The following is a 22,634-nucleotide window of genomic DNA, read 5'->3' on the forward strand; positions in this document are numbered from 1 at the left end:
TGTTGAAAGAGATGATGAGAGAAGACATTCTTGCTTTGTCCCTCATCCCAGCAGGGAGGCCTTGAGTTTCTTTCTGTGGTATCATGTCAATTTTCTTCTTCTTCTTCTTCTTCTTCTTCTTCTTCTTCTTCTTCTTCTTCTTCTTCTTCTCCTCCTCCTCCTCCTCCTCCTCCTCCTCCTCCTCCTCCTCCTCCTCCTCCTCTTCTTCCTCTTCCTCCTCCCCCCCTCCTCTCTTTCTTCTTCCTTCTTCTTCTTCTTCTTCCTCTTTCTCCTCCTTCTTCCTCTTTTTTTGGTTTTTCAAGACAGGGTTTCTCCATGTTGTTTTGGTGCTTGTCCTGGATCTCGCTCTGCAGACCAGCCTGGCCTTGAACTCACAGAGATCTGCTTGGCTCCGCCTCTTGAGTGCTAGGATTAAAGGCATGCGCCGCCGCCGCCGCCGCCGCCGCCGCCGCCGCCACAGCCACCGCCCGGCTGACAGTTTTCTTCTTTAACCTAATGGTGTGACAACTTTTGTCAAACAGTTTTCAAAAGCTGAAGTTTGGATTTCTTGGGTAAATCCAATTAGTTGTGGCATATAATTCTTCCTATACACGGTTAGATTTCATCTCCTAGTGTGTGTTCAAAAGCCTTAGGTGCATCTGTGTGAATACGATAATGGTCTGTGGATTTTATTTTCCTGGGATTTCTTTGGTCTTATGAGAGTTTGGCTGGCCTCACAGAATGAATTGGGAATTATTTGCTGTGCTTCTGTCTTCTGGAAAACTGGTGCCATCTTTTCTAAATGCACATAGTTCTTACCAGTGAAGCCATTTGGGCTTTTGTATCTCTTTTGCAAAGTTACTGATGATCAATTTCTTTATAGATTGTGACTCTCAGGTAATTGGTCCATTTCATCTGGATTGCCAAATTTTGGCCACAGAGTTGTTCATAAATTGCTATCTTTTTTAATGTCTCCGAGTGCTGGGATTAAAGGCATGTGCCACCACCGCCTGGCTTCATCGGGTGTTCTTAGTGGCAAAGCCATCTCCCCGGTTCCATTATCTTTTCAAAGATCCAGCTTTGTCTTTGATTACACCCCCTATTTGTTTCCTTGTTTCAGTTTGATTTCCACTCATTTTTTTTTCCTATTTCTTCTGCTTAATTTTAATGAATTAACAAATTAATTACTTAGTTAGCTGATAGTGGCCTCCTTCATGGCTGACCACCTTTGTTTAAGCAGTCATCCTGTTTTACTTTCCCTGGCAGCTGGAACTACCATCATAGGTTTACTTTGCCTTTTGTTTGTTTGTAAGATGAAAGCTTCAAGGTTACTAATTGTTACAGTGTCCTTGACCATATGCACTCAGTGCCATAAAGATCTCCAAGCAATGCTCACATCATCCAAAAACTCTTTACATTGGAGAACGTCATACATAAATACTGTGTACTCCTCCTGTACTATCTCCTCCCCTTCAAATTCACGACCTCTTTAATTATTGTTATACACACACACACACACACACACACACACACACACACACACACACACACACACACAACTGAGAAAATATGTATTTAGGGTTGACCTCTTGGAATTAGCAGCCACAGTTGTTGTAGCTCTCCATCTAGGGGTTGGTCCTTTTAAGACTCCCCACCCATGTTGGGTTGTTATCTGATGGCATCATTGTTTAGGTCTGGTTCAGGCATCCTCATTGTTAGATTTCTTGGGTGCAGCTCCCAGTCATACATAAAAGACACTCTCTCACAGCAGACCTCCAGTCCTCTGGTTCTTAAAAAAACCTTACCACCTTCTCTTTAGTGCCCTGCTGAGTTTATCCTACATATTTGAGAAAGTTGTATTTTCCTTTGTTTCAAACTATATTTCTGTTACTTATTTGTTTGATTCCTTCGTGGTCTAATTTAAGATTTCTTTTAGAATTGTTTAGGTGAGTGTCTTAGTGTCTTTTTTGTTGTGATGAAATACCTTGATAAAAGCAACTCAAGGAAGAAAGGGTTTATTTCTGCTTACAGTTTAAGGGCCCAGTCCACCTAGGCATCTTAAGCAGCTGATGCTATCACATCCACACTCCGGAACCGAGAGCAATGAGTGCATGGTGCTGCTCAGCTCCCTTCCTCCATTTATGTCGTCCAGGAGCCTTGCCAAGGAAAGGCCACCCACAGTGGGCAGCAATTAACCTAATCAACTCCCCACCCCCATATACAGGTGATTCTAGATTCTCTCAAGTTGACAATTAACACCAGCCATCACAATAGTTTTTTATAGCCTTGAATGTGAGCTTGAGGTTGGCATGAGGTAGTGTTGGGATATGCTGTGCCCATGCCTTCTCTCCACTTCATTGATGGTGCTCAAGAGTTCATTAACTCACTCATGTTTGATTGGTAAATTTGAGGGGTCTATCATTCTAGATGGACAGCTTACTTCTTAAGTATCACCATACGGTGTCTTTTGTCTTCTTCTTGATATTCAGTTAAGGTTCAATTATTTCTTCAAAGATTGTTGCTAAGATTTGAATGTTTGTGTGTCCCAGGAAACTCTTGTTCAATTTAATCCTCCCAAGAGGTGATGGACTTGTCACCCTTACAGAAGGGCTTTTAACCTTTTTTGTCCTTCCACCATTCAAGTCCAAAGACTTAAGATACTCTCCTAGGAGCAGACACCAGGCATAGAAGAACCTGCTTGTATTTTCCAGCTTCTAGAACCTCATCTGGTCATTCTTTATAAATGATCCCGTGTCAGATCTTTCATTAGAACAGCCAATTGGTTGAGACAATTTCTTTTGTATCTTTATGTCTGGGAGCAGATTTAACTTTATTCTGTTTGGGGCAGTATTTTTTTAATGTAAGGTTCTTTCACCAACTTGTTTCAAATATGACTTCTTTCCTCCTTTGGTCTGCACCCCCTCTTCCCCTCCTCCCACTTCAGGATTATTTAGTGTGTTGTTACCAAGAGCTCACCACATGTTCTCACAAGGGCACTGGTAGAGAGGACTCACTTTACAGCTTAGGAAGAAAGGCTCTGTTTTTTGATGAATACAGAAAGAGTAGAGATCATGCATGTGGTGGATGTCCTTGTACTCTGCCATGAGAATTGGGGTTCCCTGCACTCTAATGCCATGCTGTGCTTAGATATTAGCTCATTGTCAGCCACGATTTTTGCAGGTTTATTCAAGTTGATCCATTAAAATTTTGAGTAGCTGCTGTGTCCTCTGTACAAGGGCTGCAGGTTGGAGTTCTTTTTACAATCAAACTAACATGCATTTTTTAAAATTTACTGATGTGTTTTCTGCTTTCATTCTGTAGATTTATAATGGTCTTCAGTTGCCAAAGAAGGTTGTGGATGCCAAGAGAAAGGTAACCAGTTTCTCCAGTGCAGTTGGATGCCTCTAGCAGTCCACCTTGGCTGGCTGTAGACATGGCAGACATGGCCAGCTACAAGGATGCTGCCTCCAGTCGCCATCTGCGGTTTAAGTTACAGAGCCTGAGCCGCCGCCTCGATGAATTGGAGGAAGCCACAAAAAACCTCCAGAAAGCTGAGGATGAGCTCCTGGACCTCCAGGACAAGGTGATTCAGGCGGAGGGCAGCAACTCCAGCATGCTGGCTGAGATTGAGGTGTTGCGTCAGCGGGTACTGAAGATTGAAGGTAAAGATGAGGAAATTAAGAGAGCAGAGGACCTGTGTCATGTGATGAAGGAGAAACTTGAAGAGGAGGAAAGCCTTACCCGAGAGCTAAAATCTGAGATCGAGTGGCTTCAGAAACGAATGGCTGAGTTAGAGAAGCTGGAGGAGGCCTTGAGCAGGAGCAAGAATGAATGTTCCCAGCTTTGTTTGAGCCTGAATGAAGAGAGAAATCTGACCAAGAAAATCTCTTCTGAGTTGGAAATGCTCAGAGTCAAAGTGAAAGAACTGGAGTCTTCAGAGGACCGCTTGGATAAAACTGAGCAGAGCTTAGTTTCAGAGTTAGAAAAGCTAAAATCATTGACCCTGAGCTTCGTAAAGGAGAGAAAATACTTGAATGAAAAGGACAAAGAAAATGAGAAATTAATAAAAGAGCTTACTCAAAAACTGGAGCAGAACAAGAAAATGAGCCGAGATCACACGAGGAATGCTTCTACTCTTTCGGAGAGGAGTGACCTGCGCATTGAGGACGGCATCTCCTCCACCTTGCCATCCAAAGAATCGAGAAGGAAGGGCAGTCTGGACTACCTAAAGCAGGTGGAGAATGAAAGCAGAGACAAATCAGAAAACGAAAAGAATCGGAACCAGGAGGATAACAAAGTTAAAGACCTCAACCAAGAGATTCAGAAACTCAAGACACAAATCAGACACTTTGAATCTTTGGAAGAAGAGCTTAAGAAAATGAGGGCTAAAAACAATGACCTTCAGGATAATTACCTAACTGAACTGAATAAAAACAGAATCTTAGCTAGCCAGCTAGAGGAGATAAAGCTGCAAGTCAAGAAACAGGAAGAGTTAGGAAATGGGGACATAGAAGGGGAAGATGCTTTCCTACTGGGCAGAGGCAGGCATGAGAGGACTAAGTTCAGAGGTCATGGGGGTGAGGCGTCCATGTCCAGGCACACACCCCGGGAACTGTCCCCTCAACATAAGCGGGAAAGGATCCGGAACAGGGAGTTTGCTCTCAATAATGAAAACTATTCTCTAAGCAACAAGCAGGCTGCTTCTCCTATTTTCGCCAACAGAAGGGCAGCAAAAGCTTCCAACATGGGAGTGGGTACAGACAGTGGACCTCAGGAGACAAAGAGAGCTGAAGACCGATTTGTACCTGGCTCCTCTCAGAGTGAAGGGAAAAAGAGTAGGGAACAGCCATCGGTGCTTAGCCGTTACCCCCCTGCTGCCCAGGAGCACAGTAAAGTTTGGAAGGGAACTCCCAAGCCAGGCGCTGAGAGTGGACTGAAGGGGAAAGTAGAGAAGACAACGCGAACGTTTAGTGACTCCACCCATGGATCTGTTCCTAATGATACAATGGGTAGAGGCGACAAGACTTCTGAGATCTCCTCTGAGGCCCACTATGGCAAGAGAGGACAGATGCCTGGCAGTGGAAGTCAGGTAACTCAGGCTGCAGATGTGGGCTGTTCTAAGGCCACTGGAGCTCTGTCCTCCTCTCAGAGAGCCTCCTCAGAAGGGATTTCTAAGGGCAAAAAGACTGCTAATGGACTGGAAGCTGATGCTAATTTTCCAAATTCTAAAGCTCCTACTTTATCAAAGTATCCTTATAGTTCAAGAAGCCAAGAAAATATCATTCAGGGCTTTTCAACGCCAAATAAAGAAGGAGTTGATCAGTCTGTAGCAGTTGTGATGGAAGACAGCAGTCAGCATGAAGCTCTGAGGTGCCGTGTGATCAAATCCAGTGGCAGAGAGAAGATGGACTCAGATGATGACTTGGACATAGAATCTCTTGTCACTGCCAAGTTGGTGAGCACAACTATCACTCCAGAGCCAGAGCCCAAACAACAGCCAAACTCTAGAGAAAAGGCCAAGTCCCGAGGGGGACCTAGAACTGCCCTATTGGAAAATAATAAAAATGCTGCAATAGAAAACGAATCTGTGAAATCTACCAGAGCTTCCTCCAATGCTGTAGAATTCCCAGATGCCAATGGTGCTGGGGTGAAAAACCAAAGGCCCTTCAGCCCCAGAGAGGCCCTGCGGTCTAGAGCGATTATAAAACCTGTTATCATTGATAAGGATGTGAAAAAAATCATGGGAGGATCTGGATCTGAGGTTGTCCTGGAGAAGCAGAGGTCCACCTCTAAACCTGTGCCAAGCAAAGTGACAAGCAGCATCACCATCTACCCCTCTGACAGCAGTGGCCCTAGAGCCATCCCAGGAGAGGCCCCAAGGGAGAGGCATACCTCCACCAGCAATATCCAGGTGGGGCCCTCAGAGCTCACATCAGTTAGCAACCATGTCAGCTCCCCCCTTGAGCTCTCTATTCATAAACATGACATCACCTTGCAGCTCACAGAAGCTGAAAGAATGGGAGATGGGTCTCCAAAGAATAGACCGGAGACAGTGGTCTCTCGGAGCAGCATTCTAATTAAGCCATCAGATTCTGTGGAGAGGAATAGTCATGCCCCCCCAGCGGAGACAATCAGGTGGAAAAGCCATAGTGCCTCTTCAGAGGTAGGCTCTTCAGATACCAGACACGTCACTGTGCGGAATGCTTGGAAGAGTAAGCGAGACTTGAAATGTTCAGAAGACACCCCAACTCGAGTAGGTAGGCACATGGAATCTACCAATGCCTACACACAGAGGTCTTCCACAGACTTCTTAGAGCTTGAACAGCCCAGGTCCCTCCCTTCTGAACAGGGCACTCGAAAGGTAGGAAATGCAGGGGATGCTCCTGAACTCTCCTCTAGAAGGACCCAAAGTAGCCTCACTGCATCAGAGGTTCTCACCCGGAGGAATCGGATAGGAGACGCCACCACTGCTGTCTCCTGGAACCACTCGGCAAGCATGGTGAGTCTCACTTTCCTTCCTCTTCTAGTTCCCTCAGCCTTGATCTGTTTGGCCAAGGATTGCTGGGGACAGAGTCTCAGGTAAGTTTGGCAAAAAGCAGCATGGCTTTCCGAACCCTCGTCTAGCTTGTCTTCTTCATTTGCTTCCACAGGGAAGGGTAGGCAAAGGTTTGCCTGAGACTTCCCGAGCAGTGAACAGGAAGCTCTTGGGTGCCTGTGGGATGGCAATGAACAGGTTCTTCCTGCCCTGCTGCCTGTTGGGCAGCCAGCGGCTAGGGAGAATGAGAGCTGACCCTGGACCTGCTTTAGAAGCTTTACACCCAATGTCATTTTCTTCTGTCCCAGCTAGGCCTGACTTGTTGTATTGTCTGTGTGAGAGTGCTTCCCTATGGCTCATTAAAGGACAGATGAGTCCAGAACCAACTGACTGGAGAGCCAGAGTGTCAGAACAGAGCCTAGAGAAGGCCCCAGGAGTGTCTTGGACCTGGTCCCCATGGCCATGAAAGTGCCTTGCCTCTAGACACACTAGTACTTTTTTACAATTCACATTAAATTTTATTTAGTGCATATGGGTGTTTTGTTTGCATGCATGTCTATATACCAAGTCTGTGCCTGGTACCACAGAGGCCAGGAGAGTGTCAGCACCCTGGGACTAGAGTCACAGACGGTTGTGAGCTGCCATGTGGGCACTAGGAATTGAACCTAGATCTTCTGGAAGCATAGGCAGTGTTCTTAACCATCGAACCATCTCTCCAGCCCATACTAGTACTTTTTTAAAAGGCAGGCAACTGGGTTAACTGGATAAGCCTGTCAATCTTTTAGATTGACACTTGGCTTCACCCAGTGTCCCTTAAAACAGCCCTGTGAACAGTACTGTCCTTAGTTTCACATGTGAGCAGTAAAGATGAAGGTCACAGACAGAGTGCCTTATTCAAGGTCATCCAGATGAATAAAGAGTGCGGATTGGGACCTAAGATTCCTCTGTAGGAATGAATGCCTCTCTACCCTGATTGCCTGCTTTTTCTGCTCATACTTATTACTCTTTGACAAAGAATACCATCAGCAAGGCAGAATTCCAAGAGTAGGGAGAAAGATTCCTATCTCGGGTCCTAAAGATTTGGCTGAGTTTCCAGGGAGACACAAGCTAAGGGATAGAATGACAGAAGAGGAAGGCGCGTGGCTTTTTCACAGATCATACGTGGAAATAACTAACTTTCTCTTCAGCATGCTCTTGCCATGCAGCAAGAAAGTGGCTTTCACACCTGCCCCTTGGGGATCCTGGTTCCATGTTCCTGTTCTGGGCTCTGGCCTATAATAGGCTTCTGTCAGTTGTGAGCCTCTTGGTCTCCTCAGTTATTTCCAAAGGGTTTTATACTGACTAGTGCACCCCCACCCCACCCCCCAAACAAACAAACAACCAACAACAAAAACCCTACAGTTATTATGTAGTGTTTATCCCGGGTGGGAGAGCTTGCCAGGGTGGAAGGTTGGGGTGTCTCATTCCCCCTGTACTCTCTGCAGCTCACTTTCTATTTTTGTTGCTCATTGGCACAGGAGGAAGGGGAGGACGGCACAGTTGTTATCAGCAGGCGAGTACACAACGCCCTGGAGCATTCTGAACTGCCTGGGAAGCAGGGGTTGCCAGAGTCTGAGCAAGTCTGGGCTGAGGAGCGACTACAGCCGGCCAGGCCATATGCTGAGGAAGACTGAGCCAGCTAGGTGACGTCTGCTTTCTTCCCTCTTCCTGCTTCTCAGCTCCTCCCCTTTCCTGGCCTGAGAAGGATCCAAGGCCAGCTAATCAGGCTAGACACAAAGGCCTTGGCTGGGAGACTGTAGAGAGCCAGGCTGGCTCAGGTCATTTCTGCCAGTTGTCCAGATAGGATCAGACTACAAACCAGTCACTCAAGCCCAGCCTTCCCTGATGCATGAGTAGTCCTCTCTCCTAACCCTGCCCCCAAGGAAGCATGGACCACTCTCAGACCCTAAAATGGGAAGTGACAGAAACCCACCACCATAGAGGCAGCCAAAAGCTCTCTTCTCTGCTCCTTGGTGAGCTGTCTGTATATCAAAGCCCAGCCCCTTTCGCTATGGAGTCGTGCCGATTTGTCTCCTTACCGTTTCCAGTTGGCTCCTTGTTTGCCCTAAAGGACCACCCAAGAACCATCAGCCATCATTTCCATCTAGGGGGCCTACATTCCTGTCTTTGAGTTCTTGAGAATTTGGAAACAGAAAAAGGGTCTGTGCTGTGCCTCTAAGTAATTATGATTATGGGACCACCTTTACGCTGAAGCTTCCTGACTCAGCCTTTGGCTAACCAGTTTCTTGGAGGCAGAGCATGATACCAAATGGAATGATACCATCCTCCAACTTCAGTTCTCAACTCACCTTCCAAAGGCATCAGAAACAGACAGATCTCATGCAGATCTCATGCATCTCCTTTCCCGGGCACCAACATTGCTGCTGGCATCACCTCTGCTCTCGTTGGGGGCTGGAAACTTCAGCTGACTTCATCATTCTTATCTTGGGAAAATCCCTAGACTGAGCTGGCTTGACCCAGCATACTCTGCCTTCTAGGAAGTGCCCAGCAGATGGGAAAGCAAACAAGAACAAGCCAATTCCTTTAGTCACTCCACAAAGCAATAGCTCCATGAAAGGCATGGACTGACTGCTCTCTCCCACTCCTCCTCCATCCCGTGGAGGAGGCCTCGCACTTTACCATGCTGACTGCTGACGCACCGTTCCCACACAAGCAAGCCCTTGGTATCTACGAGTAGATCATTATTTCAGTGATTTCATTGGAGGAAAGCCAATACCTGCCTGTTGAGGGCCTCAGATTTATGCAGTTCAAAGTGCATTAAGCCTTTTAGGAAGGCAGATAAATAAAAAAAAACTTTTATCTCCTTATACCAGCCACATGGGGAAGTTAACTATTTGCTTGTTGCTGAATTTTTTGAAGCATTCTTTCTGTTCAAAGGGATCCTCCATGGCTACCTATGTGAAGTGGATGTCATTGCCTTGTCACTGGACTAGGAGTCTGGAAAGCCGTTTTCCCATCCCTTCTGGCTTTGTCACTCCTTGCTCTGTGATCTTTGGCAAATCATTGTCTTCTTGGAGCCTCAGTTTCCCCTATCTTTAAGACGAGTTCTTTGTTGGTTTTTCATTTGTTGCTCACATGTCTGTACACACGTGCATGCTGGGGTTGAACCTAGGATGTGGCATGGTAGGCAAGTTCTGCCACCGCTGCTTCACAGCTCAAAATGAGTTCTTTGGAGTGGATGACCTCGAAGGCCTTAATTTTGGTGTTCCAAACTTGTTTTCACCATTCTGCGTGAGCTGACTCTTGCTTTTGGAAGGTGGTATCCACAGGAGTCTGGGGAATATCTTTCTGCCCTCAGTTGTCTTCTGGGTCTTATACTTTCTTTCTCCTTTCCTCGTGTTTCTGTCATGGGGATGAACTCTGTAAGGCCTGTCTTAAGTCTGAGGTGAAGGGATTAGATTGCGTGGTCTCAGGTCTATGTGGCAACAGTGTTTCCCAGTGCCACCTTTCCTGGCTTTCAAGCTAGGTGCTTTCTATAACACAAGTCTGTTTGATTCCTGTTTCCGTGCCTCTCCTGTGAATTCCCTGGCGACAGAGAAGACTCAGGACATCCTCAGGAGGACTGAGTAGTCTCCTCTACCCTTACTCAGCACACACACTGGCACTCACCTGCCCAAGTCTGCATCAGACTCAGCCATCCTGCCAGGGTGTGGGGAGATCTACTTGTTTGTTTTTTTGTTTTTTGTTTTAAACCCCAGGGACAGGAACAGCTCTCTAGCACTTCTGTTTTAATGGAGTTTTGCTAACCCGAGGGCATTGCCATGTGTCTTGCCTCCACATCCCAACTTGATGTACAACTAAGATAGTGTTTTCAAGATCTGTTCCTGCTGCTGCTTTTGGGTCACTGGCCAGAAACTCCTTCATTCAAAGCTGCACAACCTCTCACTTGTAGTTCCGTCCCCCCCCCACTCTCCTCTACCAATTGGCAGCCCTAAGAGTTCAAAGGAAACAGACCTCTGTGGTGGTCCACTGGAGAGTATAGGAAATTAAGTCTGTGGCTCTTCTCTGCTGATAAAACAGGGGCACCAAGCCCTGCCTCAAAAGATCTCGCCAATAATTTTTGTCTTTGGGTGTTGAGCCCTGGATTCTGGTGCTGTAGCTCCTGGTGCCAAAGTCTGGATCGTTCCACATTTTAGCAGTACCAACACCTGCTGCTATTCAAGATGTTGTGTGGAAAAGGGACAGCGGTGGGCTGCCATTTTGAAAATCTGAGTGCAATAGCATTTGATTGTAACAATTATTTCAGGATATTATTTCTTTAATCTGCACACTTTGTAGAACCATGGTAAAGTAGGTTTTATTTTTAAATGCCTTCAGCATTGCAGACAACGTTTATACCAAGCAAGTAAAGTTTGGAGGGTTTGGTTCCTCTGGGCTTCACATGGATTAATAGGCTAGCTATGATTCCAAGGTTGGAAGGCACATCAGTTCTTAAAAAAAGCACCAAGATGTAACCTTTGGGCCCAAATTGGATGCTAGAGGAAGCCTCCAAATAGAAGGGAGACCCATAGTCAAACTGTTGTCTAATCAAGCCAAATATTCCCTTAGTCCCCAACAACAGACTCACTTTTATGACAAGTGCTTTTCTTTAGTAGTCTGGGTAGACAGCTAAACTGAGCCAGCAGGTGTGTGTCTGTGAGAATTCGGAGTAGAGGAACTTGGTTCTAGAACTGCCTGGCTGGAGGATGAAGAGCTGGCTAAATGCCAGGAGCTGGTGTCCTCCACCTGCTGCTGTTACCTGCCATGGGTACTGACACAGGAAGAAAAGCTGCAGGGTGGCAGGCAGGGAGCTGTGCCAAATCTGTTCCTGTGGCAGCGAAACAGTTCAGAATATGAGTTCAAGGGATTTGTGTGGGGCCAAGGCTACAGGCGAGCTTGCACACCAGTCATCCCTCTCATGCAGCAGGCACTGGTGCCTAGACTAATAGTGGACTTCTTGTCCTGGGCAGTGTTAGTTGTTAGATTTAGTGGGTCAGTAAAGGAGCAGGGACGCAGAGGCTGGCCCCTGGCCACCTGTGTCGGCATGGGTCTCTTCTGACAAAGACTGCTTTGTAAGAGCTGCTTTTTAGGGATTATCTTTTGAACACCCTGAATGGGGAACAGGGTTCTCCTCAACACCTCAACCAAGGTCATAGGAAAGAGGTCCTATTTTCCTGCTGCTTCACAGCTCAGAACATGTATTGAACGGAATGTATTTTTAAGAGAATAAAGTCTATTTTTTGTATTTTAAAGATTGGGAGGGCTAGGAAGATAGCCCTTAAATAAACGTACGCATGATAGGCCCTTTGCTGGGGCCTCAGCTCTGTTGGTCCACACCTACTTGCCCAGGCAGGTGGCTCTGGCTTCACCTCTGCCCCTTGGAGTCTAGGTGCAGCAGCTTCTACATTCCTGCTCCAAGTATGGGACCAGAGAGGCCAGAACCTGCCTCTGGAAAGCAGGGCACAGCCACGGGCCGTGGCTCAGGGCTCCTTGGGTGCATGTGTATAGTTGAAGCTGCCTGTCTGCATGTGTCCTTAGGCTGTAATGCTCTCTGTTGGCTCTGCAGCACAATATTGTAACCAATAAAGCTCCCTCATTTCCATATGCTCTTTTGAGTCAGTGATGCCAATTTTGTCAATATAATTTCTGGAAATAGCTGTTATCTCTGAATTGGTGCTGTTGGCATAAAGTTTCACAAATTTAAGTATTTTACCTAGCAAATAATTTATGCTTTAAAACTTTTCTAAGTGAATGAACCAGAGTTAAAACCAGCAGCTGCCTCTTTGCTCTATTTTCTTTTTAGGCTTATGTGTTGTCAAAGATAATGTGTCTCGCTGGGCAGTGGTGGTGCACGCCTTTAATCACAGCACTCAGGAGACAAAGGCAGGTGGATCTCTGTGAGTTCGAGGCCAGCCTGGTCTACAGAAGGAGTTCCAGAACAGCCAGGACTGTTATATAGAGAAACCTTGTCTTGGAAAACCAAAAAAAGAAAGTGTCTCAAATTATGTGCCTTTAATCCCAGCAGAGGCTAGAGGATCTCCTGTGAGTCCAGGCTGTGTCTCCAAACAGCCTATTTTTTTGGGGGGGGGGGGGCCGTTTCTGTGTGTATCCCTGACTGTTCTATTCTAGAACTTGCTTTGTAGACCAGGCTGGCCTCGAACTCACAGAGATCCTCCTGCCTCTACCCGAGTGCTGGGATTAAAGATGTGTGCTATCATCACCTGGCTCCAAACCGCACTCTTAAAGCATCAGCCACTGACTGCAGCAGACACCCTAGTGAACTCCCCTTAGGGAGTATTTCTAGCACTTTCCACCGCAGCAGTAATCACCTTTCCATCACTAACACTATGTTTTCAACAATTTTTTTCCCCTACTGTCACTCAGTGAAACTAGGGGAAAAGCCCCATTCCATTTTTTCACACACCACTAGAGGAAGAGTTTTGAGATGCGGGGATTAGACTAGGGTTCTAAGTACTTTCCAGCCTTATAGAGGAGACAGTTCAACTACAAGGTGCTCTGTGCCAACACAGATGGGCACTAGTACATGAAAAGTGAAAGAAACATCCCTTTGGAGCCTCCCATTTAATACACTGCCATTATTGAGGAGGGCAGGGCTGGAGAGATGGCTCAGAGGTTAAGAGCACTGGCTGGTCTTCCAGAGGTCCTGAGTTCAATTCCCAGCACCCACATGGTGGCTCACAGCCATTTGTAATGAGATCTGGTGCCCCCTTCTGGCCTGCAGGGATACAGAACACTGTATACATAATAAATGAATCTTTAAAAAGATCCCATGTATTAAAAAAAAAAAAAATTATAATGGGGCTGGAGAGATGGTTTCATGGTTAAGAGCACTGGACCCAGGTTTGGTTCCTAGCGCCTGTGAGGAAGCTCACAGGCATGTGTGTAGTACACATACATACATGTAGGCAAACACGGGAAACCTAGGACCTTAAAATAAGAGGAGCTGTCAGTGTAACTCAGTAGGAGCCCTGGGACCTGACCAAACCATTTGTCTTTTACATGGCTTCCTTCTTACACCTGTGGAGAAAATATGTGTGCTATTGTCCAAAGTAGGATTTGCATTTCTGAGGGAGCAACACTTGTGTATTATGTATATAAAGCTTTAATCCAAAAGATCAAACTAATTTTCTATGAGGCTGGAGAGAGATGGCCCAGTGGTAAAAACACATACTGTTCTTCGCGAGGACCTCAGTTTGGTTCCCAGCGTACAGACTGGATGGTTCACAACCTGCTGCAACCAGCTCTAGGGGATCCAATGCCTCTGGCCTCCATGGCACCCACATAAGTGCATATACCTAAACTGATAAAACATACACATAATTAAATAAATTTTCACATAAAATTATTTTAAAGTTTTATTCTCAAAATATATTAAAAAAAAAAAAAAACAGCCAAACACCAATAGACTAAGGTTATCTCACAGCACTTGCTTGTCTCAGTCTTTATGGAGACATAATTCCAAATTAATGGGTAAGTTCCTCTCTGTGCTGTCAGCCAAAGGAGCCAGCCTCTGCTGTCAAAGTAGGAGTCCTGCAGCTGATGACAGAGTTCCTCAGTAGGATGGAGTATTGCTAGAAGAGCTTGCTTCCACGGCAGATTACACGTCCACTGGGTCGCCTTTCTGAACCGTCTGTCTCACATACTTGGAGACTGCTGTGCAGGGACACCTGCTGTGGCCTGACGAGGCAGAGTGTACATGGCTCCCAAAAACTGGTCTGCAATCCTTCCTGCTTCTCGAAGCCCACTCAACAGAGCACCATGGACTGTAGCTGGGTAGTTCCGGATTGTATGTTCTCCAGCGAAGAAAAGTCGTGGGATTGGCTATTTTGGGGGTGGGTGGGTGGGGAGAAAAATCAGCAAGTAATTTATTGTGTTTGAATTGCCAAATTCCTGTTGACTTTTGAAGGCTGATCTGTTTCCACCACTAGTTTACCCACGTCTCTCTTGATCAGTTTATAGATGCTCAAACATTCTAGTTTTATTTCACGTAGTACCTGTTGGCTAAGATTGGCAGGACATCCTAAACTCTGAGCCACAGCGAGTACAGCCTCCTTAAGCGGGAATGTGTTTGAGTGTAACCAAGCCTTTGGGTTGTGATACTGAAAAATACTCGGACAAAGTCTAGCATAGTCTACATGAGACTCCCAAGCAGGCTCTACAAGGCCCTAGTGACTCAGACCTCTGCAACCCTACAAGCTGCCACAAAATTAGGTACAATTAACGGTAGGTCTTTAAAAAAGTTTGTGTGCCTGTGGAGGTGGAAGGTGTCAGGTCCCCTGGAGCTGGTGTTACAGGAGGCTGTGAACCATCCAATGTAGGTGCTGGAAACTGAACTGGGTCTTCTGGAAGAGCAGCAGCCATTCTTAAATGCTGAACTGTCTTTCTAGTCCCAATAGAACTTTTAAAGGGGGAAAAGCTGAGCAAAGTATCCAAGGATGGAGTGACTAGAGATATCATTTCTACCCTGAGCTCTTGGTCTTTCACCAAATAGGTCTAGACACAGATTTCTTTCTTTCTAATTTCTCACCTGTGGGGCACCTGGAATCGAGGGGCCAGGAGTGATTGGCTGAGCCATCAAATCATAGTCATTTCCAGAAGATCCTGCAGCCACATATGAATAGGAGCCCCGGGCCCAGGGATCAGCACGCCATCGCGACACCACAGTCTCCTTGGGCTAGATATAGGAGAACCATGTTACTAATAGCAGGACACACCAGCCATGGCTGAAAAGTAGGCAAGACCTATGTAAGAGAGGCAAGGTGAGGGAGCCAGGTGACGGATGCTGCTGCTTTGGGTGCAGAGACACAAGGATCCATGTTGTTTCCTCCTCTATGACACAGCACTTGACCTTACTCTTTCATTAATTCACCTGAGTCTTACAAGGGGCTAAAAGTATTGCAGTTGGCCTAAAAAATAGGTTACAAAGAAATTCTCACAAAACTCCCCAGTGTATTCACCAAGTTCAGCTGCTTGTGGTGTGACCCTACATATAAAAGAAATGCAGCTAGCAACTGACATTCTCAGGGTCATGTCCTAGAGTCTGCTGAATACCTACCTTAAAGTTCCAAACATTAAAATTCAGGCCCACTCAGCACATACCATTCTCACATAAATGTCCTGATCAAGGACTTAAGCTGCAAACTGCAACTAAGCCAAACCTCCGTTCAGCTGTAAGCTGGATCCCTGCTTGTCCACTCACTCACATACCTGTGGTACTGCACTGCTACCAAAAATCCCTTTGAGAATGGCCAGGCATCGGCCAACAATCACATCATCACTAATGTTCTCCATGATGCCAGCAGCTTCTCCTGCCACCAGGGCCAATAGTATTGGAGCTGAGGAAACAGAAGGGACAATTCCAGGTTTTTTCCTATACTTTCCTATCAGGCCTGCTTTGTTCTCGGTGCTGTCAAATGTCAATGAGCCGTGTAGTACCACACAGCTGGACATAAGCTACTTTTCTGAATGCTGTCCCCCATAAACTGATCAATGGGCACTCCATTGCTTATGATGTCCAGGAGTCAAAAGGAACATTCTGTATTTAGGTATAGAATTATTGGTCCTGGCCACTTAAGGTGCTTCCACGGCAATGGCAACATCCCTTCTACCTGGCTCCGACCCTTCATACCTATCACTGTCCTCAGTCATCATTTCGCTAGTATATAATAAGCTTGCACGACAGCCCAGGGCTACCTAGTTCCTGGGGGTATGAAAGATACAAATCACAAGAGTTAACAGGTGAATAACTACACACACATAGAATCATGACCTTTGATAAAGCGTTGACAATATAGGACAGAGGAAAGAGAATACAGGGATTTAATTCAGATTCTAGGCAATAGGAATGTATACCCTAAAGGCCTCTTCCAAATACATTCAAGCTGAGCAAAGTGAGCCAGTGAAAAAAGAGAAATGCACAGACGCTCCGAACAAAGCTGGGAGCAGAGTAGACAGGGAAAATGGGAATATTATAAGGGACTTAATGGAAGCCTTGGTAAGAAATCTGTATTTCCCTTTTGCAATACAAAGCAACCAATAAATGCAACGCAATTAACAGAAGCAGGGATGCCAGCATGATAGGGAGGTGACAGTGGCCTGGACAAGGACAGGTGGTGAATAAGGAATGTTGGGGTGGGGAGGAGTACCATGAGGTATTGACAGGACCAGATGGCCTAGATGGAGCTGGGGAAGAGCATGGCACCACCTCAATGTAGGAACACCTCTTCACCAGGGATAGAACGACACTGGGTGAGAAACATGCCTGTACTGTAAGCAGTGGCCTACAACTGCTGCATGAGAAACACTTGTGTATTCTCCATTCTCTTCTTGAAGAAGGAATATAAAGTAATAGGATGGGAAATAGGAACATAAACACATTTTAAGGAAGTGATCTAAGGTTGAGGGCAGGCTGGATCTAACAGTCTCAGAATGAGGAATACTCCCGGGTCTGTCCCTTTTGGCTATGATGTGTCTTCATTTTTATGTTTTCTTCAAACTACTTTGAAGGCATTTTTTTAAAATTGCATATTAAGTTACTGAAAAAAAATTACGGCATATATATAAGAAAACTCCCAATATTTCTAATTCTGGATGTTTCTACAAGTATGGAAAAAAAAAAAAGCCTAGCGAACAGTTACCTTTATATAGGTTCCAGAAGAGGAAGAGCTCGCCCCTGCTAGCAGTCGTACTGCCAACATGTCCGAACAGATTGACACTCGGATCCCAGAACACCCGGTCAAAACACAACACCACCTACCACAGGAAGGAATCATATGAGTTGGCCTCAGAGAGATGGCTTTTTGTAAGCACCCCTGGTCCTTTCAGGTCATACTTAAGACTTACTGACTACTCCTAGTCCACTTTTGGTATAAAAAAAGAATCCCCATTACATTATATATGATGCGACTTAAGACCTTTAGTAGATTTGGGGTTATATAGCAAGATTAAGTGTGCTTAAATACTATATAATACAACCAGATGAGTATATGAACTCGGGGGGCTCAGGCCTGGATTCACAGCTGAGGGTATGGGTAACTATGGTTACATGCAGACCCCACTCCTCACGGATGCTACTGGACACTCAACATTAGGCTGGTGACAGGAGGAGAGCACATCACCTTGTTAAGGTTGCCGAATCCCATCCTCTGGACTGCAGATGTTTTCCACTCAGGAAGAGGAGGCACAAACTGAACAGCTGGTGGCTGCTGCTTCAACACTCCCAGGGGAAGGGTGCAGAGAACCGCATCACACTTATAAATAAAGGTTTGACTTGTGGAGCGTGTATTCACAGCAATCACTTCACATCCTGGACAAAGTGTTTGGAAAACTTTATTGGTGATGAGGATGGCATCAATGAGGGAAGTGAGCACAGTGCCAAAAGACATGCCATTTCCTTCATTTTTCAGACAAAAACCAGAAGAAGTGAGCCTAAGGCTGCCAGGATTTAAATGCTCACAGTCAGTAAGGCACCCTTGATTGCCTCCATCTTACACTAGCGATATACTGGACTAAAGTGGTTACCTGTTCACTAAGGACGACAACTTAGAGACTGGCACAAAACCTCAAACTCTGGAAATTCACTGTAATGCTCAGCTTGACCTCTGAGTTGACATCAGAATTACGTCACTATTATTTTACCTAATGTATTTTAAAATAGCAATACAGATTTACTAACAATGGGAGTGAAAACAATGAATACACTCCACAAAAGAATGGGCTCAGCTGGGCGGTGGTGCCTTGAATCCCAGGCAGAGTCAGGCGGATCTCTGTGAGTTCGAGGCCAGCCTGGTCTATAGAGCAAGATCCAGTATGGGCACCAAAACTACACAGAGAAACTCTCTCAAACAAAACAACAACAACAACAACAACAAAAATGGGCTCCAACAAAGAGCTGGCTGATGAGCCCTAGTATGTTTTTATACGAATGCTCATAACTACATATGCATATGTCTTTTTGATCAATTCATTGTAAATATAATTATGAATTCTGAGAATATGGCACCTCCTAAGTATGATAGACAACCCAGGCCCATTTTCTGTAGACCCAGAACGAACATGGTGTTGCAGTTTCTGCCACTCTGCCATCTACTTACAAAAGGCATTTACAAAAGTTTACACTCATGAACCATGCAATCAAATTACCAAAAACAAAGTTGTAAAAAAACTAATCTTGTTTCAGGGAAGGTGCTCTACCTTCCTCTAGAGCAGGCACATACCTGAGGCTGTGTAGCGAACCTGCCGCACTGCTGTATTCAGTTTAATATCCAAGCCTTCAGCTAAAGCCACGGGCACACATGAGTAGCCATTCCTTACTGTCAGGTGACTGCCAGTAAACTCAAAGTCATCATCCTAGCCAGGGCAAAACAAAGGCCTATTACCACACTTTTTAAATACAATTTACACTATGCCATTTGCACCAAGTTCTGTATGACAGTGGTGAAGAGTAAAAGCTTGTAGACTAGTCAAGTTTAAAAACCTTTTATGTGTATGGGTGTTACCTGCATGTGTTTTATGTACCATATGCATACAGTGTCTGCAGAAGAAGGTGATGGATACCCTGGGACCAGAGTGACCGACAAGTGCCATGTGGGTGCTAGCAATCAAACCCGCCTCCTCTGTAGGAGCGGCCAGTACTCCTCACCTGCTGAGCCACTTCTCCAGCCCCAAACAGTATTTTAAGACCAGAATTAAACAGTTACTCCATATTCAAGTTGAACTGCCTGAGGAAAAACCACTGATATGTCTCTCATCTCCAGGAAGAAGTTTCTATTGTCTCTAGACAGTTACTAGCACAGTACTCTTAATACCAAGTTCAGGCCATCCACGGAGAGATAGATGACCAGAAAACACAAAAGCTGATTCATTTCCCTCTTCCCATCCCCCTCCCGTGTTTTGTTTTGTTTTTTTTTGAGACACAGTTTCTCTGTGTGGCCAGGCTGTCCTGGAACTCACAGAAATCCAACTGTCACTGCCTCTGCCTCCTGAGTACTGGAATTAAAGGCATGCACCACCAACTACCGCCCAACCCCATTTACCTTCTTAACAGCATTATAGATGTGCACAATTACATTTTTTTTTTTAAAGAGCAAAGTCCATTTTCAGTCTTTCAACTGACAGATTTTAAAGTTGAGGAAGATTTCTAAACCAGTTGGTCAAGTCAGATGAAGGCAGCCCATCCACAAAAGGAAGCCCCAAACATCTACAGAGTATCAAGCATCCCACAGAGTCTAGAAACTCTCTGGGGTGTCTCGTAATTCTTAGGAATTACATGTTAAAACATTATAAGCTCGGGTAAATCAATGTTTCAGAATGTAACAAGGACAGATGGAGCTGGAGGGGTAACAACGATAGAGCATGCGCACACGAGACTCTAGGGTCAGCCTTAGGACATAAAGGGCACGCAAAGACTAGAGAATGTAAGTATGTATCTGACAGATGAGCTCTTACAAATTCTTCAAAAAGAAAACTAGACTTTCTTCAAAGGGGCCAAATACATGAAGACATTTACTAAAAGACACAGAGCAACTGAGATGCACAGGAAGAGACTCCTAGTCTCTAGAATGGTGGACCCTCCAGGTCGGACACTGAGCATCTCTGAGGATGTGAAGCACATGGGCTGTCACAGATGTAAGGGGGGTGGGGTTGGCATGCAGTTTGGAAGTTTTCACATGAGTAGAAGTAGAAGGAGGGCCAGGGGAACAGCTCAGAGGCAAAGTTCTCATCTGGTTTGTACAAGGCTATAAATTTGATCCCTAATATCACCAAAAACCAACCAAGCAGAAACTACTTTCTGTAAGATCTTAGCAATTTCACTCAAAAAATTTTTTGGCAAGGAGTCAGAGATAGGGTCTCACTATATAGTCTTGGAACTCGCTTTGTAGACCAGGCTGGCCTCGAACTCAGAGAGACCTGGCTGACTCCCTCACAAGAGCCGGGATTACAGGCATGTGTTACTACCACCCGGTTCACTATTAATTTTTTTCTGAGAAAAATATTAATATTCAGAGCACCTTCAGTAATAGTACCCCATACACACACCTAACCCCATCAGGGCACCAGTGATGATTTAATAATCCATGTTTATCTCTACAATGGAATTATAATAACAAAGAGATAAAGTGCCTCAAGGTGAGTGGAGTCAGTCACACAAAGACCATTTACAGTGAAACCACAGAACAAGGAGAAGCAGGATGAGAGGAAGGGTTTACTGCAAAAGGGCAGGATGATAATGATCTTTTGTTTTGGTTCCTTAAAGTCAAAGGCCTCCTGATATCGGCCATGTTGACCCTGGGCTCAATTTTTCTGTCCTAGCCTCTAAAGCACTGGGATGACAGGGGTGGACCACAGCAGCAGGCTGAAATGTTCTATGTCCTGACTGTGGTGGTAGCCCATGGCAAAGCAAGCTTGGCAAATCATCAAGCTGCTTGTGTGAGCAAATGCTGTCTCCTACTGAAGCTGTCTACAAGCGCGCGCGTGCGCGCGCACACACACGAGAGGAGAGAGAGGGAGAGGGAGAGGGAGAGGAAGAGGGAGAGGGAAAGAGGAGAGGGTGAGTTTTTAATAGTCCTCAAGTATGTGCAACTCAATAAATGGTCCAGAAATCTTACCTGATCCCAATGTTTAAGAGAGAGGGTAGAGAGAGGTGTGGCATTGGCAAACTCAAGATTTGCAAAATGCCAGTCAAGTATCTGTCTGTCTCTTGATGAGAGATATACATCACTGAAAAATAAGGGAGAACAGTGTTAACGAAAACATCACTACAAGACTCAATGAGCTCACCTGGATGGTCTCAGCCAATCTGAACTCTCAGCTGGGGACTGGGACTGCCTTATATGCAAGTCACAGAACAAGCTCTCACCTGTGTTACTAACTGCTCTATCCCTTATGTCTAGAGAGCATCTGTCACTGCTTGAACCCCAGTAGAAAAAGGTAAGGTCCTAGTCCCCCAAATCTTTCAAGTGTAAAACAACAGTACCTTTTTAAAAAATCACCCCAAAACAATTTCCATCTAGGTCAGCTTTATCTCAATATCAGGTTTTGTAGAGAAGGGCTAGTTTAGATACAGAGACCATCTCCACACACACTTCCCATCCACCCATCACACACACTCACTCACTGTCGTCCTCCTTCCAGACCGAAAAGGAGACAGCAAAGCTGTCATTCTTAATGCCTGGTTTTCTTTCCTTACCTTGGCGGATTTGCTTCCAATTCTTGAAGTTTTTCTTCTAGCTTTCCTTGTGTTTCAGCTAATTCATCATATTCCTAACAGAAATTAAAAAATAAAGTGAATGTGATTTTGCCTCAATGGTCCGATATTTACCTAGTTTATATATAACACGTTTTCTGCTCAGATCATGTGTACAAAGTGGGATTCAATTTAAGGTTGGGGTCAAACCTCAGGAGTGTTTGGAAACAAGCTGGGAATCTGGGATAAGATGGGGCAGGAGGGAAAATGGTAAAAGCACTGGCCATGCTCCAAATAAGGATGTGAAAACACAGACGCTCTCAGCACTCTCATGGCCCTGGTATGGGATTCCTTAGAAACACAGTTCATTTAAGCTTCCTTCATAAGGACTCTCCAAGCTATGCATCCCGAATACCACACTGCAGATGAGGAGACTAAGAAAGCCAAGGTGCTAGGAGACACTGTGTGAGATACTGAAACCACAGTCTCACTTGAAATTCCACATGCATTACATTACCATCCTAAAATGTCAGGATAAGAACTATGCAGGAAATACCAATCTCACACTGTAGTGAGCCATTAAATCTCCATGGCTTGTTAGGTACAGACACTTGCCATTGGCTGGAGGCTCTTTCTTTTCTCCGGGTTCCCATCTCTACTTTTCGGCATAGCATGGCACTAACCTTGCAAAGGGCGGTCAGGTCCCTGTGCTTGCTCTTCACTAAGAATTCAGCTGTGATGTCTCTGGGTGGCTTCACTTCTGATGCTTCTTTGTATTGCTGATGGAGCTCTTTAATTTTCTCCTTCAAATTTACCATCTAAAAATGGAAAAAAAAATGTTCATACTAGCCAGCACTTGGAAGTCAGGAGGCAAAG

General features: G+C 45.3%; 2 protein-coding genes across 6 annotated transcripts in view; one reads left to right on the top strand and one right to left on the bottom strand.

Annotated features, from left to right (window-relative positions):
• The window catches only part of Luzp1 (leucine zipper protein 1), an 81,220-nt gene extending 69,063 nt beyond the window's left edge, over nucleotides 1-12,157 (top strand). For all 4 annotated transcript variants that reach the window (XM_076565437.1, XM_006980840.4, XM_015999259.3 and 1 more), the window contains 2 exons: nucleotides 3,301-6,478; nucleotides 8,032-12,157. In XM_076565437.1, coding sequence (XP_076421552.1) covers nucleotides 3,413-6,478; nucleotides 8,032-8,187 — 3,222 coding nt within the window. In that variant the 5' untranslated portion in view covers nucleotides 3,301-3,412 and the 3' untranslated portion in view covers nucleotides 8,188-12,157. The remainder of the gene's footprint in view (nucleotides 1-3,300; nucleotides 6,479-8,031) is intronic.
• A 1,759-nt stretch (nucleotides 12,158-13,916) lies between these two features.
• Nucleotides 13,917-22,634, bottom strand: part of Kdm1a (lysine demethylase 1A) — a 53,065-nt gene continuing 44,347 nt past the window's right edge. For both annotated transcript variants that reach the window (XM_042272103.2, XM_042272105.2), the window contains 9 exons: nucleotides 22,442-22,576; nucleotides 21,762-21,835; nucleotides 21,181-21,292; nucleotides 18,790-18,922; nucleotides 17,692-17,879; nucleotides 17,212-17,326; nucleotides 15,782-15,909; nucleotides 15,102-15,248; nucleotides 13,917-14,395 (listed from right to left, as the gene is read on the bottom strand). In XM_042272103.2, coding sequence (XP_042128037.2) covers nucleotides 14,210-14,395; nucleotides 15,102-15,248; nucleotides 15,782-15,909; nucleotides 17,212-17,326; nucleotides 17,692-17,879; nucleotides 18,790-18,922; nucleotides 21,181-21,292; nucleotides 21,762-21,835; nucleotides 22,442-22,576 — 1,218 coding nt within the window. In that variant the 3' untranslated portion in view covers nucleotides 13,917-14,209. The remainder of the gene's footprint in view (nucleotides 14,396-15,101; nucleotides 15,249-15,781; nucleotides 15,910-17,211; nucleotides 17,327-17,691; nucleotides 17,880-18,789; nucleotides 18,923-21,180; nucleotides 21,293-21,761; nucleotides 21,836-22,441; nucleotides 22,577-22,634) is intronic.

This window comes from Peromyscus maniculatus, chromosome 2 (assembly GCF_049852395.1).
Source record: "Peromyscus maniculatus bairdii isolate BWxNUB_F1_BW_parent chromosome 2, HU_Pman_BW_mat_3.1, whole genome shotgun sequence".
Classification (NCBI taxonomy): Eukaryota; Metazoa; Chordata; class Mammalia; order Rodentia; family Cricetidae; genus Peromyscus; species Peromyscus maniculatus.